At 41.9% G+C, this 16653-nt stretch overlaps 1 protein-coding gene and 1 long non-coding RNA gene across 5 annotated transcripts in view; one reads left to right on the forward strand and one right to left on the reverse strand.

Moving 5' to 3' along the window:
* LYN (LYN proto-oncogene, Src family tyrosine kinase) overlaps nt 1-13724 on the reverse strand; it is a 52868-nt gene extending 39144 nt beyond the window's left edge. Inside the window, exon 1 of one of the 4 annotated variants that reach the window (XM_083825759.1) lies at nt 13489-13724. Coding sequence is in view for 2 of the 4 variants with exons in the window: in XM_083825756.1 (XP_083681882.1) it covers nt 13275-13308 (34 nt within the window). In the remaining 2 variants the exon portion in view is untranslated. Of the gene's footprint in view, nt 1-6659; nt 6791-13274; nt 13360-13488 lie in introns of those variants that run through there. The other 3 variants (XM_083825758.1, XM_083825756.1, XM_083825757.1) reach the window with 3 other exon arrangements.
* Nucleotides 9043-16530, forward strand: LOC310895006. The gene is made up of 2 exons (XR_014580345.1): nt 9043-13017; nt 14171-16530. It is a non-coding gene; the product is annotated as an uncharacterized lncRNA (long non-coding RNA).
* Nucleotides 16531-16653: the final 123 nt, after the last annotated feature.

Below are 16653 nucleotides of genomic sequence, written 5' to 3' on the forward strand. Positions count from 1 at the left end.
CTGTGTGTTTCTAATGCCTCCGAATACCACAGGGGTACTCCGACTTTCTCATCGCTAATGAAAGTGTTTTTAAAAAAGTCTCAGTGTAACACTGATGTATCATTAGGCAAGAGAGACTGGTATTACCAAGAGTTTCGGGAAGTGCAGCAGACAGGCACCGCTACCCCAGTCAGCTTCTTTCTCAATTCCTTTCAAAGCAATTACGTGAGCAAGACAAATTCTACTTTGCCCACTCCATCTCATATTATTTTTTTACCATTTTCCAGTATCAGTTACAGAAAACATCACCCTACACTCTATCACCTTCATACTCTTCAACAATTACATTCCCATTACAGGTCATGTTTCTATTTCCTCTGCAATGTTTGTTTTTTTCAGTCCTGCACCAGTATTTCTGGTCCTCCTCTTCAGAGCCCGGATTCCCAACATTAGCACACAAATATTTGCCTTTACACACCAATCTGGGCTGACAGAATCCTTCCTTGATCTCGTTAGCATTTTTGACACTGATTCTTCTACCCTTTAGTGTCCTTTTTTCTTTCCCATGTTTGCCTGCAAAGTGAAATCAGGTGAAAGGCTAGGTAACATTTATAATTTAAGTCCACTTCCTAATTCAAAGATTTTTTAAAATCAAAATTCAAGTTAGAATGGAGAAAAAAATGTGTGCTGTTATCTGACTATAGTGGAAGCGTACTGTGTATTACAACACACAGAAAAAAATAAACCTCCCAGACAGCTGATATAAGAACAGGAAACCTTGGTGCGATAAAATACCTGCAGCTGCTGTATTGATGTGTTTCACTGCAGACACAGGAGAAACTTCTCCTGTCCCCCTCCCCCTTCTTCTTCTTCCTTTCTTTTTCTTTTTTTTTTTTTTTAATTTAATTTGTTTTATTTTTAACTTACAAATCCAGGCATTTTAGCTATGTAATAACTAATATTAAATAACACATTGCTAAGTTAAATAGAAAATTGGTGACTTAAGTTATCACACCTCAAACTTCCAAGTAGGAAATGGTCAAATACAGCTATGTAGAAATTATGTGCGGTCAGGAGAGCTCTGAGGATTATGTATTTCCCTCCACAACAGCCTTTATAGAGTACTTTGGTAAAATTAACTGTGTCAGTTCAGGTAGTTTCCTGTATTCGAATCCACAGCCCAACATTCATGTGTCTAGCCATTAAGCCTCCATGGTTAGGGTAAGTTTATCAGCGCTCAGCTCCTTGACCTTTATTGGAACTCAAAATGACAGGGTAATATGTATAATAAATATCAGCATAAATGATAATCCAAAAGGGTCTATTCCTATAACACGAATAGAGGGAGAGGGTGAGGAGGTGGGGACCAAGTGAAGACCAAGAAAGAAGTGTTTTCTATTTCTATAAATCCATTCTTTTTTTTTTTTTTTTTTTAATAAATAAATTTCCTAGAAGCTTGGGAAATTTCACGTGGGAAATTTGGCCATGGTAAAAAAATAAAAAATAAATAAAAATCAAGAAGTAATGTCATTGTGGTAGTGCAATAAATTTATTATGCTTATAAAAAGATGAAAATAAAATTCTGAAACTAAACATTACTTTGAAATGATGCAGAATATAATTTATACAGACTACTGAGATTCTTTTCCTTGTTTATTCAGTTGAATAAAAATACCAAAACACAAGAAAATTAATCCACACAAGACTGTAACTTTGTTAACATTGCATAATAGATTTTATGTATTATGAAAATGTTCCAGATTTATGTAGTCAGTCCTTTTGGCACTGATTTTGAACCAAGTCCTACATTAAGCTAACATCTGGTTCCTGACCTTCTAGCACTCACTTCATTTTATTACAATCATTTGCCTCAACTGCATCCTTGAGAATTTTGAGTCAATATCAACAATGAATTAATTCATTTTGCCAGCCCTCAGGCAACTGCATCTTCTATTTCCTCAACTTCTTTTCCACGGTATTTTATCTTTTGAAGATAGGGGAAAAGGTCAAATAACATCGTAATTTGTCATAACAGAATAAATACTTTTATCGAATTCTTCAAAAGCATCAAATGAAATGGAACAGAATAAAAATGTGCCAACATGTTAACCAACTTAAAAGGAAGGTTTCCGAATACTTCACGGACTTAAGTGTTGTTCAAACTGTATGTAAAAAGTCTCATTTTCTTTACTAGTAAAGAACCTTAGTAATGAAAACCAGCAACTCCATATAACCAAATCTCCATTTCCAGATGAAAATTTGGCCAAACCACTACACTGAAGAGAATTAAAATTTTTCCAAGTATCCAGAAGTGTTCCACTCCTTTGAACAAACTCAAAGGACTACGTCTGCATTCCAATCGGAGCATATCTGCGATTCACATACAATTTTTTCAGCTTTAAATTTACCACTTGGGCCAATAAAGGCAGCGTGCTAAAGGTTCAGTAGTCCAGTATTTACCCTGAGCTTTACAGACGTCAACATCTACAAGTAGGATGAGGATCCTTCTCCCCTCTCTTGCAAATGACTAGTGCAATTGCTGTCGGTAGGGAAAGTGAGAAACTCGCAAAAATGGTCAGATTTTGGGGCAAGGTCTAGAAATCTGTGTATACTAAGGGACGGACACACCAGGACAGAGGAAGAAATTTCGGGCAACTTCTCTCAAGAACACATTTGGAGCAGTTGCAGCACAGAGCACACCTCCGCGGGCTCCATTTCAGCATGGTGGGCCTTGCCAGGCCAGAAGCACATGAACCATCCTCTTCTCCCAGCACGACTGCCCGAGCTCCTTGCTCCCTCCCTCTGCCTCCCACATACACACTTTGCCTCACACACAAGCGGGTGAGGTGCGCAGCAAGCAGTGCTGCATCCTTCTAAAATGCCTAGTTTATATACACAGTGGTTTGACTCCGATCTAGTTGATTTCAACATTCTGGTCAATTTACTTGCGAACAAAGGCATAGGCACACAACTCACACTGAGTAACCAGGCACTCTGCACGAGACACTTTGCAGTACCAAGTGTCTGCATTTACTATGAGACGTATGAAGGACAAATTAGTTAGCTTCTCCCTGTTTCACTGAGCTTCAGAAGAACAGCTGGGACAAAGCGAGCAGCTTGCTAACATTTAGCTAACATTAATAGCTGCTGTGGCTAAGGGAGAACAGTGGTTATTTATGAACATGGCCTTCAACTAGTTAAGGATGTTGCTGGCAACAGAGTCCTTTGCAGACACGATGTCTTGCTTTGAGATGTACCTGAAATTCAAACCCACTGCTATACTGTAAACAGAGGACTAAAGACAATGACATTTTCTCAACATGCCTGTGAAAACATGATGAAGAACAGCAAATTCACAGTCAAAAATCCCACGATGACGGTTTTAAGGGTGGTCTCATAGAAAGTCACTACTTCTCCTTTGGGTTTACCTTCTGTTTTCAGTGTGTTAAAAAAGGGAGGGAAGGGAGGGAAAGATCACTAGCACATCTTAGCGTTTGTCCTCTCAAATTCAGGCAACCTTAGCCCCATGGAATAAATCAAATTATTATCAGTCTTACCTGGTTTTATGCATTCTACAATCCACTTTCATCATGGATTAAGATTGTTGTGATTAAATTAGTGCAGAGTGACTTCTATACCAATGAACCTTATCTCTCTTACCTGATGAACCCAGTCTATTTACCATTTTCTAACCCATTCTACTTTGCACCGTGCTGCATTTACCATCCTCCTCCACTGGCCAGAGGCTTTCTTATTCTGCTGTCTAACTTTCATGTTTAAACACTGACACACACTTATGGCCAATCTTGCCATTTAAACACAGCATTCTTGTTATATTATCATACAATGTCTTGGGTACCTGTCTAAAGCTGCATGAAGCACTTATTTTTGCAAATAACCCACAAGAGAAAAACAGATTTTTTTCACCCTCTTTCAAGCCAGCTGACTCAGTTGCAAAAAAGAGCTACTTCTCCGGTAGACTAGTTTGTGTTTCATTAGCTGTACTGCCCTCAACATTTGATATACATGGAGCAAACCTTCCAAAACACAGGTCAGTGATGTGGGGTATGTAATTAAGATTCAAGAATGAACTCTAAACTTAGATGAGGGTTTAACTCATTTGGGGTTAAATCATTCATGCTGATGCGTACTAACGCTCTTACTCAGATTGCAGTTCCTCCTGGAACTTTGCAAACCTTGGACAAATTTTCTTTGGTTGCAAGAGGAAGTTGCAATGGTTCTGTAAAAATCAGACAGTGCCGAATCTGGTGTCAGTAAATTGCACTAGCAGAAATGAAGTCTCATGCTTTTTAATCTTTACAGTAATACTAGGAAAACATTTAGCCCCAACTGTGAAAGTATTTAAGCTAGGAACCACCCAACCTTATTCAGATACAGCAGCAGAACCTTTCTCAGCTTCAAAGGCTCAGGATTGTACTCCATGTTCTGGCATTTCACAGAGGTCTATTTAAAATTAGGAAAAAAAAATGAGTTATAAACTCCATGTTAATTATATTCCTTTGAGAGCATGAATCTAAAACATGCATGTTCCAGGTGCCTTCTTGCCCAGCGTAGTAAACTGTTCAAACAACTACTGTAATATGGGTTGCGTGCAGGGATACCAGAAGGATATTTGCTACAAAAATGAAAAATACAACTAAAAGAGCTATATATCATGAGCAATTTTTGGAGTATTTTCGATGAAGTTCTTGAGTTCAGGGCTTTGTGAACAGATATGACTACAAATAATCCTACCAATCAGTCTTGAAGGACTGCAGATTACTGCAGTTCGGGTCTGAAAGCCTGGCTTGTAAAGGCAGAAGCACACTTTAGTAAAAATCTTGTGAAACTACATGCTCAAGCTGTGGTGACAGTAAGACCATGAAAGGAAATACATCACTGAATGAACATGGAATAAGAATTGACACGCAAGTTTCTAAGCATTCTTTTCACATTTGTTGTGCACATGAACAAGAAGTTTCTCGAAAGCTGACCAAAATTAAATATTTGACATTCTTTCAATTTTCAGAGAGCAGTGAGAATGGGAATCTGGAAACTCTTCGGAGAGAGAATTTTGAATCACTGGTATGTCAGTTCACTTGATTTTTCCTAGTTCAAGTGTTCTAAGAAATAACTACAGACCTTGGATTTTAAACACATATATGTCTTTGCAGATGACCTTTCTCAAGAGCAAGAATAAGAAAAAAAATAGTTCTGTAAGTCATTGTAACAGCAGCTGTGCAAGAATTGCAAGTTCTTTTATATTTGAGATGAGTTACACCAAGTAGAAGTCCTGAGTGGAGGACAACACTTTTGAGTCAGGCCTGAAGAACCATGTCACATTTGCTTAAAATGTCAATTTCTTTCATTTTCAGAATCTCAATAATACTTTGACCGCTGCTACTGTTTTGGCTATGTCTGGACACTTTTTGCTTTCTCTCTCTAAAACCAAACAACATTGCTGCTTTCACAAAGTGTCATGAGTTGATTGCACAGCATTTAATATTTTCTGTTGCTTAATGCTCAAGAGCCTAGCAATTGATTGCAGATGCAGACCTAGCTATTGTGACCACAGCCAGCTCCACTGAATCAGGCTGTGATCCCGTAATTGACTGCATGCCTCTTGCAGGAGCTCTGCAGACGGTCAGAGCCCCAGGCCAGGCTGTTCTAAACAAAGTGCAGGACATGCACCTTAAAGAGCATGGAAGCATGTGTGATAATTTTAGCAGATTTAGACTCGTGGCAAACTCTAGGTCCAAAACAATAAATATTTTCACATTCATACTGCAGACTGCAAGAACTTTACTGCTCTCTTATTATGACCACGCTGGCTGCTCATTAGAATTCATAACTTTCGTAATTGCAAATATGAAGTATGGAGCTCATAAGCAAGCCACATGATTACACCTTACCAAGAAAAAACACAGCAGACAGTGCACGAACCCCATGGTTTATATACGATTTTAGCACTCACGGCAACTTTAGCATGCAGTTAACTTCTTGAGCAAGAACTAAGAATAAATCAGTGTTCACAATTGCTACCTAAGTCTTGTTGAGGAAAACTGTAATGACTCCACAGCGAACTTACATTCGAATCCCATAGAATTAAGTGCTGTGCAACAAAGACACTTTAATAAACAGTAAGACTGCTTCATTGTTGAGCGTGCACAGGAAGTTCTCTGGACAACGCAAACCATATGAGAAAAGGTGTAGGGAAGGAAGGATGTTGAAATCTCTGAGAGGTCAGAAATGGGTTTGATGCTGGGAAATGAATGAAGAGGGAAGACCAAAGCAACAAAGAGATAAAAGGAGAATGAAATATCAAATAAGAATGCACAGGATAACTAATGGGGTAGAGAGAATTACAGTCCCTAGGAAAGCACATTTTGTTAATGAGTGTGACAAGACACAGAGCACGTAATCAACACAACAGTCACGCCACTGAACCTGTACTCTGTGCTCAAATGAGCAATGACTTTTCTGTGTCTTACTGTACCAAACATTTTGATATTTTTGCTTTTACCACAGGAGTGAGGAAAACATAGCAGGAAAAGACTTCAGCTGTACATAGTCAAATACTTTACAGAAAAGAATAACGTTCAGATCTCCGAGTCAAACAAGCTATTCAAATGCTGATTTTTTAATTTTCTAACACATGTATCCAGTGCTCTCAGACTTACTTAAGTGCTCCATCTATAGCAGAAATATCTCACTTGAAGGGCCTTTTTTCCATTTGTCCACTCCATCAGCCAAAGCAATTTTCTGCTGATGCCTGCACCACAGAAGCTGGTTCTTCAAAACTCGTACTGCCTTCTCACTGCTAAAGTTTCACTTTCTGAAGGGACAGAACGTACGGGGCATGTCGACACCAAGGAGCTCAGCATAGAAATCCTGGAGCTAGAGCGGTTACCTTAGCACCCCAGGCACACAACATAAAGCCTTGGTTTCTTCATCACATGCTGATAAATCCACATTCAGCTACACTAAACCAGTTGGATATTCAAGAAGGGTCAATGTTGGCTCAAAACCCCTTCAAATGTGACACTGTACACCACAGAAAAGCCTCTTGTGTACAAGAGAAACAAAACTTGACCCAGGAGAGACAGAAGCAGCATCACAGACGATAGCAGACAATGAGGTAGGAGACAATTCACACTGATTATTTTCAAGATAGAAACTAACCTTTTTTCAACTAAGGTTGAGGACACTATTTTAAACCAAAGGCAGTTAGCAGTGACAGCTGACTCTAAAGATAGACTGTATGTACACATAATACACATTTTAGATAGAAGAGTCTTGCTGGCCGTCTAGAGAAGTACAGAGCTGCACTTCAAGAAGGCTTATTAAAACATCCTGAAAGACCCTTGTGGGTACTGCCGGGCTGGGATGCTATGGGATTTCACACCTCTACGAGAGGCTGGAGGTACATATTTCTGGGCACACATTCCCTGATAAGGTAGCATAGGTAGATTACAAAAGGTTATGCTACAAATGCCTGTTTTGTGGAAGGAGAAAAAGAAAAAGTTGCTGCAGAGAGATCTAAATCGAGCAGTGAAGTAAGACTTAAACCACCGACAGTCCTGACGGCAAAGCTGGAGAGCAACAACAGAATGATGTTGGAATAAAAGAAGAAAAAAGGAAGCAGCAGTGGGAAGAGAGTAGTACTGCAGCAGGAAAAAGATTGAAATACTGCTTTTCCCAGGAAATAGAGGGAAAAAAGAAAAAGGAGGACAGCACATTATTACTAATGGAAACATTCAAAGCAGTGTGACTCTAAGACTTTTCAGACCCACAGGTAAATGTTATGGCAGAGGGACAGGAATTGTTACCAAGAGGGACATTTTCAAAGGAGGCAAGCTCCCCTAGTCAGGCCTAGTTGGAGTACTGCTGTCTGCTGCCTGCCTCGTAGGAGCAATCCATCAGGTCATCTACATGCCAAGAGAAATGGACTTAGCATTCACCATAGCATGGCCCAGAACTCCTTCACCAACACCAGCAGAGCTGCTTCGGTATCTCTCCCAGCTACTGCAAGCACAGCTGGAAAGCGGTGACAGCACAAAGACCTTGCAGGACAGAAAAAGGAAGACAAAGTGCCACGCTAGCAATAAAGCGGGACGGTTGCTTAAAAGGCAAGTTCTCCTACAGCCCTGCCAGGCTGTAATGCTTCTCTCCAGCCTTTGCATAGGCTAGCAGATCTCTGGCACTGGTAGGTCTGTAGTCGTAGAAATGTACTTCAAATCCCGTTTGCACACTTCGCTACCGCGCAGCTACACACTGAAATGACTCTCGCAATGTATTTTGAACAAATGGAACCCAGGACATCCAACATAGAATTTCCTCTTTCTCTTGCCCATCCCCTTCCTGCGTGTTTACCAAAAACTTTCACTTCCTCAGTGGTGCTGACACTAGTGCTGGCAATCATTTTAACCGTGTCCTCCACCTCCCCTAAATTGCGGGTATCATTCAGCACTTACTGAAGAGGTTCTGAAATCACATCAAAATGCACGGTAGGGTTGGGGTTGCCTTGGAGGAAACCAGTTTCTGTCCACTGGGTCTAATGAATAAAAGCCTCAGGATGCTGCTAAGGGATACTTGAGTAAGCAGTTTCAATAAGTGCAATAGATGTACTACTTCTCAGAACTTTTCCCACTCTGGTGATACTACTTGGAAATACTTTTTATTTTTATTTTTTATCTGGAGAGAGTAAAACTTAGTCATAGGTCAGACCTACTAATTTATAGATATGTTAGCATTATGTAGGAATTCACTCAAACAGACTCTTACCTTTTAATATTAATTCTGTTATAATACCCTAATACAGTCATATACGGAAAGAACAAAACTGTTTATCAGTCAAATATACTTCCGCACTACCTCTTGGGCATAGCCTGTTTCAGGCTATGCCCAAGAAAAAGCTTTAATGTAAGATATCATCATCATAAAAAAAAAAAAAAAGCAGTTTGTATGCACTTATCTGTACAAACTAAAAAAGCAAATGTAAAATAAGGCAGTATATTATGGAAACCACATCAGTAAACCCACTTAACAGACTACATTTTTGTTGACGAACTTCCCGAAATGGCTTTCTGTTACACCAACAAAGGAGTAGTTGAGAAAATTAAGAACACATCTCAGAGAGGGCCCATTCCTTCCAAGCTTTCATCACGTACAGACTTTCAGTAGCCTGCTAAAACAGAGAAAACTCCAAAACCCACCATTCCAGAAGAGTAGCTATATCCTACCCTTCGGCTCCTATGGTAAGCTACTGAATTTCTTATTTTTAAGACCTCATGGTTTGCTATCGCAAGCACTTTAAAGAAGGGGCTTGGTCAGAAGAACGTGCAAAGTAAAATGCAGGCCCTTGCAAATTAAGTAACAAATTTTTTGACATACCAACCACAATTTAGACAGGAAGAACTAGCCTCATGCTACATGCAAAAATGTTCAGACTGTTTATCATTCTAGTACTTTGAACTGAGCGGGTAAGATAGTAAGCTGTGCAAACACAGGAACCAATTGTAGATACTTAAGATGCCAGCAGCTGGAGAAAGATAGACACTGCTCCCCCAGGGTACAGCAAACACTGGCCTGAGTAGTGCCAATTTTCCATTTTTCCCCCACAGAAATGAGATCTACCCATACACCCTTCACCTTTCCTTCATGTCCTCCTCCTCCCCCTCAGATAAGCACTACTGTCAGAATATCATCCCTCTCCCGACGTCCAGCTGGCAGAAATAACCAATCTATTCACCTTGAGGAGCAGTTCTTTAGGATGCACTACAAATGCAAGCATTTCATAAGTATTTGGAGAAGATGCTTCCAACACAAGATGAAATTCTGCCTTTACATTTTGTCCCATCAGCCCACATTTTCCGGAAAGATGCCAAACCCTACCATGACTGATTCAGCTTCAGAAATTACACCATATCATGACAACGTCAACAGGAAATGTATTTGCATCAGGCAATAACAAATAAGAAAGCACAGACCTTTCCACCCTTCCCTGATGGACGACTGCCATTTAAACTAGGAACATATACAATAAGGACAGCTACACTGTATTTGCTTTTTATTAGTAGAAATTAATTTCTTTGAGAAGGTACTATTACTGTTTATAGGACGATGGTCTCCTCCTATTTGTATGCTTCACGAAAGGCTGTTTCCATACAAATGTAATTTTGTATTGTTTATCTACATAGTTTCCTGTGACATGGCTTGGTAAGTCGGGAAGTCTTTCCCTCTACGCTATCTTTAGCACTCCTACACTCGCATGAAAGAGGTGACACAAGTAAATGGGAGTTATTAAGCAGCAGATAATTGACAGAGGTAGGAATATGATCTGAAAGAAAAAAATAAATCTAATTGTGAGCTGGCAACAATTTACTCTACAGAATGAAGCCACTGCTCTTAGAGATGGAAATGCTTTAAGGGTAAAATAACAATGAGTACTACATAGCAGTTTGGCATGATTTTGTGCAAGTATGTACATACTCAGCACCATAGCTCCATAAGGAAGTATCACCACTCCGCACAACCCTGAAGATTCCCAGCCAACAGATTCTCCTCTAGTCCCTTGCATTACCGCACGACATCTTACATGCTTTAGGGATCACTGGTGCCGTGGAAAGGCAACTTTGTGCACAGGCATGCTATCACAGGCAGAATGCTAAGGACCCTATTCTATACCTACTGCCCCCTGCCTTTTAATTTCTTTAAACCTTCACACTGTTCCTCATCTGCTCGTTTTCTGGGTTCAACCTGTTTTACAAAGAGCTGCCTTCACAAAGGACCCCCTGAACCCCAAGAGTAAAACTGGCTTTACTTTTCCCTGAACACAAGAAATAAAGTCACAGCTGCCCCTTACTCAGAATATGCACATATGGAAAGGAGGAAAGATCTTGTTCCCTCCTCAGATCACCTAGCCCTTTGACAAAAATAAAAATTGGCTCATGGTCAGCAAGTTTCCACTCAAAAACCTCAAAGATGTTCATTAAGATTCCAAATAACATGCAAAGTACAGATAGGAAAACATCTTTTTGTGACGGAAATGGAATCGCATCTGAGATTAAACATGGCAGTTCTTAAACTTTCCTGAATAGCTACAGATAGGTCAAACGCTACTGGCATGCAACACAAGAAAGGCCAGGCGCAGCATCTCGGGTCTTGTGAGCAACCACGCTGAAGCTCAGCTACTAAGCTGAGCCTGGAGGGCCTTGGACTATTTTCCTTGCGTGTTTTAGGAATTTCTTCCCAGAACGCCTGCTGCTGCGTGATGCTATTTATCTTACCGAAGCCAACAAGGTCATAGGAAGACAGCTCACTCCAATGACATAGATAAAACAGAGGGAAACAGTATATGAAAGAGCTGCTTATACATTCCTAAATACATGCAAGAGAAAATTTCACATTTATGGAAACTCCCTTGAAAGGGTAACATTAAAAGCCAGGAATATTAAACAACTACAAAGCAATAAGGTTTAACTTCATATGCGAAAGTTTCATAACTCATTGCACTGTCAGTAAAAGTCATTGTGCAACTGGTCAAGGAACTTAAGAGGAAAGGCGTAAGCCTTACTTTGTTCTCTGTACAGTTGTATTGAGAGGGGGAAAAAAAGAGGAAAAAAAAAAAGAAACAAATCAACCTTATTTACTCAACAAACTACAGGAGAAAAGCAGAATAACTTTAAGCCAGCCAGCTACAGTGCTAGGAAAAAAAAAGGAAAAAAAAAAGTTCATTCTACACCATTATGGTTTTAAGAAGTATCTCAACAGCATACGATCAAAATAGAACTTCATGTTATTAGAGCAAGAACTCATTTCTAGTCTGTAGCTCACAAAGCTGAAATGGAGAAAGAAAAATGCTACAAATCTTGAAGGAGAGGAACAGAATGAGAAAGTTGTTGATATCAGAATTCACTAATTTTTCATCCTTGCCCAAGACTTCATAACATCCTGTTATGGGCATCTAACTGATATCTAGCCAGTTGCTACTTTTTCAGAGAAAACTGTATGATTTTCCTCATCCACACTCTTGGTGTTGATGGCGGTACCCATTATAAAGATATGAGGTCCTGTCATAAGACATAAGCAACAACTACTGTGCATTCAGTACTGGGCTGAAAGCAATTCACACAATTTGACTACCCCTTGGACAAAACCAAGCCATGTTTCCCCAACCTAACTTTGTAACTGCCCAACTGCCCCAAGTCTTCCTTTTTTTTATTTTTTTTTAAAGGAAAATAAAAACTAAGTCTTTAGTAATAGTATGATCAGTATAGAATTATTTACCGTATTATACAGATATTGCAACTAACATCAAGATATCTAAACTACAAAGGTCTTTCATGTCATTTCCAACTCTGGTTTTAGCACGCTGTAATAAGAGTGGTCAGACTGGGCTTTTTTCAAAGGTGGGAATGAAAGGCAAGAGATGAGGTGTTGATTTCGGGTTTCAGATAAAACAATAGAACAAGAACCTTTGTGCTCCTTGTGTACATCCACGGCAGTATGATCTGGCTAAACAAGTTTAAGGTGTTAATCTCTTTGGTCTTTAGTGCCAACAGAGGTCAGTGAAGCAGCGAGGTGAGCTCTTGCGAACCCATTCACTGCAGACGCGAAGATGCAATTTCAACAGAAATTCCAAATGCAGGGGCTTTACTGAAGGTATGGCAACCACTACGGAGATCCAGCCTGGCTTTCAGATCCTCCTAGTGAAAATTAGGAGGAAACCCCTCACGACCATTCCTTGGGCGTACAGCATCATTATGGTAACAGCAAGCAACACCACGAGGCCGTTTGCTCTCTCGTTTAAGCCGAAGCACATCGGAGCCCCCAGTTAGGAGGAAGCAGCTTTAACTTGGAAGATGCTCCGGGAGCTATTCCCTTAGGAAAAGCAGTTAACGAGGAACACCCAGTAAACCAAGGCTGCTCCCTTGGCTTGAGACACCGACTGCAGCCTTGGACCAGTTAATTTGACACAGCACAGCACACTGAGGAGCCCTGAAGATCCCAACGCAAGCCGGGGAAGAGCAGCAAGAGGTAAATCATTCATTTTGAGGACGATTACAGCGGGTTTCTTTCTTTCTCTCTAATGCCGCGTTTCCCGTTAAGACCCCCTCCAGTACACGCTGCTCGGCGGGGAGAGATGCCCGCAGCGCGCTCCGTACCCCTTGCATGGGGTCAGACAGCCCCTGTGTAGGGTCGGGCACCCCCTGTATGGGGTCGGGCACCCCCCGGGCGGGGACCAGGCATCCCCCAGCGCCCCCCTGTTCTCCCCCACCGCCGCAGCCCCTTACCACGACCAACCCCCGGAGCCTGCCCGGCGCCCATGAGCCACCGTCAGCAGGGAGCCCCCTTCTTCCTCCTCCTCCTCCTCCTCCTCCTCCGTGCGGGACGGGCCGGCTCAGGGCGGCGCTGCGGGGGGCTGCGGGGTGGGGGCGGCTGGGGTGGGGGCTCTCTGACGGGACGGACAGACGGACGGAGGGACGGACAGACGCCGAAAGCACTTACTTCGCCGTGTGCGGGGCTCGGTGGGCGGCGGGTGAAGTCGCCGGCGTCTGCGGGGGGCTCTGCGGGCGGGCCGGGGGCGGGGGGCTGCGGAGCGCGGCGCTGCTGCCCCGCCGGCCGGGACACGGGCGCTGAAGCCGGCGGAGGGAACTTGGCCCCGGTGCCGGCGGTTGGCCGGGAGCCCGCCAGCCTACTTCCTGCTGCGGGGCGCGATTTGCATAGGGACGGAGAGAGGAAAGGGCTCCCGGGGAGCAGCGGCCGCCCCCGCGGCGGGGGAAGGAGCTGGGGGGGGGCCCGACCCACGGCCGGGGGTCGTCTGGGGCCGGGGAGCTGCGAAAGGTGCGAGGGGAGGGACGAGGTGGGGCGGGGGGCTCTGCCCGCTGCCACCGCCGGTAGGGGCAGCCGGGGAGTGCGGCCGGCGGAGGGGGTACGGCGGGGCTGAGGAAGGTGTACCGGGCCACCAGCAGCCGTAAAAAAAAGGAGCCAGCTTCTCCAGAACCCGTCTGGGGAACGTCTGGGGTCCGCGGGTTGGAAGACCCACCAAGCTGGCTTGGAAAAAGCAAAGAACAAGTAGATACGATCAAATTATCTTTGATTAGTTCATTATTATTATTGTCATCACCATCATCATCATTATTAATAATATTATCTTTTTTTTTTCTTTTTTTTCTTTTTTTTTTCCAAGGGGGGCTTACTGGCCAATTGGAGAGTGAAATACAACCTCACGCATCAGCAAAACTCCAAACAGGAAGCAAGAGCGTGCGGACAACGCCTAGAGGATGCAGCTGAACAGCTCGATGACAACGGGAGCTGAGGCGTCATATGTGTACTGCCGGGCCACCTGGACGGGTTCGGGTCGTGGAGGTTTACAAAGGCAGAATTTCAAAATAAAAGCTTTGAAGCTTTCCACATAAAGTGTTGAAGACAGTGGGACAAGTCTGGGGAACTGTCAAGGTGGTAAATAGTTGCAAGATGCTCTAAAGTAGCCCTGCATCCTTTTCTGAAGGCCACCAGTAAAACCTAATTAGCTGGGAGCTGGAGCTGACTGAGGAGATGGCAAGGACTTCCATCAGAGCATCCAGGTGGCTGAAAATGGCTCAATGCAGCTCACAGCCTGTGGGTTTAAGAAAAGAACCTGAATCATTCCCAGGAAAACAAACTCTGCCAGTGGGACTTTGGCATTGATTAATGGCCTGTCACACAGAGTGATGTACAACTGTCACAATCGCTTTGCTGTAGCATGTGCTGCAGTTTTCTCTCTAGGCTGTGGCTTCAGCACGCAGGCCACTGCCTTGATCCCACAGAAGACTCCATCTGTAGAAGCACTAAGAACACGATTTGCCACATTTCTGAATCAGGCCCACATGTCCATGTATATCTGTAGAGCTCTGAAAGGTGGAGGGCAACAGCTGCTTATCGTCTTTGAATTGTACCATCAATGATTAAACCAGTGTCTTGTAGATCTGTCACTAAAAATTTGGTAAAGATTTTCTCCCCTCCCCCAAGACATTTAAAAAGAAAAAAAAATAAAACAACCTTTTTTTCCTATGGAAAGTTTATATAAAAAGGAAATGTTTGATTTAATTTACATTGTCTTTGGGTTTGGGGCATGAAGTTGTTGGGGCATGAAGGGTTGGAGTAGAATAAATATACTGTGCTTTATACGAATTAAAAAAAAAAAAAAAAAGGTTGTTAGTATCACTTAATATAAGTCACCATTTTATGCATCTTTATTTTCTCTGGTACAACCAATACGCACCAAATCTACCTTAAACAGAATAAGCAGGAAATGAACTCTCACTCTCTCTCTCATTATATATTCACCAAGAGGAAAAAATAAAAACCCGGTTCCAGCCTCCTTACTTCTTTAGATCTACTGGTAGTTACATGTTTTAAAATGTCTTTGTGTTTAGATCAAGAAAGTTGGGTGATTTGAGATATGTAAAACGAGACTTGAAGTTTCCTTTAAGCCTATCACTGTAGTGAAAGAAGGGCGGTGAGTCGTGTTAGCCAGAGTTTATTACTCAGCAATTGATTTTCCTTTTTGGGCAGGCTTAACTCCAGACCGTGTTGCTACTACTGGATCAAACAGGGCTGCAAGAAAGTTCTCCAGTGCTGAGGCCAACTGGTGCTGTAACAGTCCGTGTCCAAACTGTTAAATTCTCTTGGCATCCAGAATAAGGGGACTACATGCAAACTGGTGTTTGAGTAGTTGCTGGCCTGTGTTAATTTCCAGACCAGCTCTGGAAATTTTTGGAGTGATAATTGGCTTGGGCCAGGGACCTATATGATCTGCAGACTCAGAACTCCAAGGTCCAGGAACATTTCCTCAGTCACTGTTAATTACTGGCATATACGTAGCCTACAGACTGTGGAGCAATCCAGGTTTTCACCCGTGAGGTGACTACTGATCCAGTCATTACTTGGATTATATCCAGGAGTATGAGGTGGCACAGAATTTAGGGAATAATGGCTCAGGACAGTAAATCAAACTTTATCGCAGACAATGCAAACACCGGAGTTCAAAAGATAATTTCTCTCGCTATGTTTTTATATATTCCTTTTTTTCCCAGAGTTTCTGATTACTTTCTAGAGAATTCTTGAAAATAAAAGCAGAGCAGAAATAGAAGAATGCTAGTTAGTCATGAAACCAGAAGTGGAGCATCCAGAGCAGTCATTTGAGAGATCCCAAGGAACGCCCAGGTTCACTCAGTGAAAAATTAATTAATTAATTAATTAATGAAAAAGATCTCTTTGTTCAAAAATAGGCTTACAAAGATGTAAATTCTGCATAGAATAACAGGGAAAGAGAGATCAAAGATATATGTAAAACTAAAACATGAAATCATCTGACTTTCTAGTCTGAGTTGGTTTTGGAAACTTGTTCTCATTTTGTTGACAGCAAAATAGCTTTTCTCTAGGGATTCCAGCATTTACGTGGTCACTGCATTGTTTTTCTGTATTTTATTTCTTCCTCTAGAGATTATCATTATATAGCTAAAGTCCAAATTGTTAACCTGCTTTGTAATAACATGGCATTTTTTTTAACAAATAGTGAAAAATGGGTTATAAAAAATTAGATCCAAGTCACATTCTCATTCATTGCAAAGTGTTGGGGGACAAAAAGCAAACAGAAAATAAAAGCAATATGTTTTGGAATTCATTTTG

This window comes from Anser anser (assembly GCF_964211835.1).
Source record: "Anser anser genome assembly, chromosome: 2".
NCBI classification, from domain to species: Eukaryota; Metazoa; Chordata; class Aves; order Anseriformes; family Anatidae; genus Anser; species Anser anser.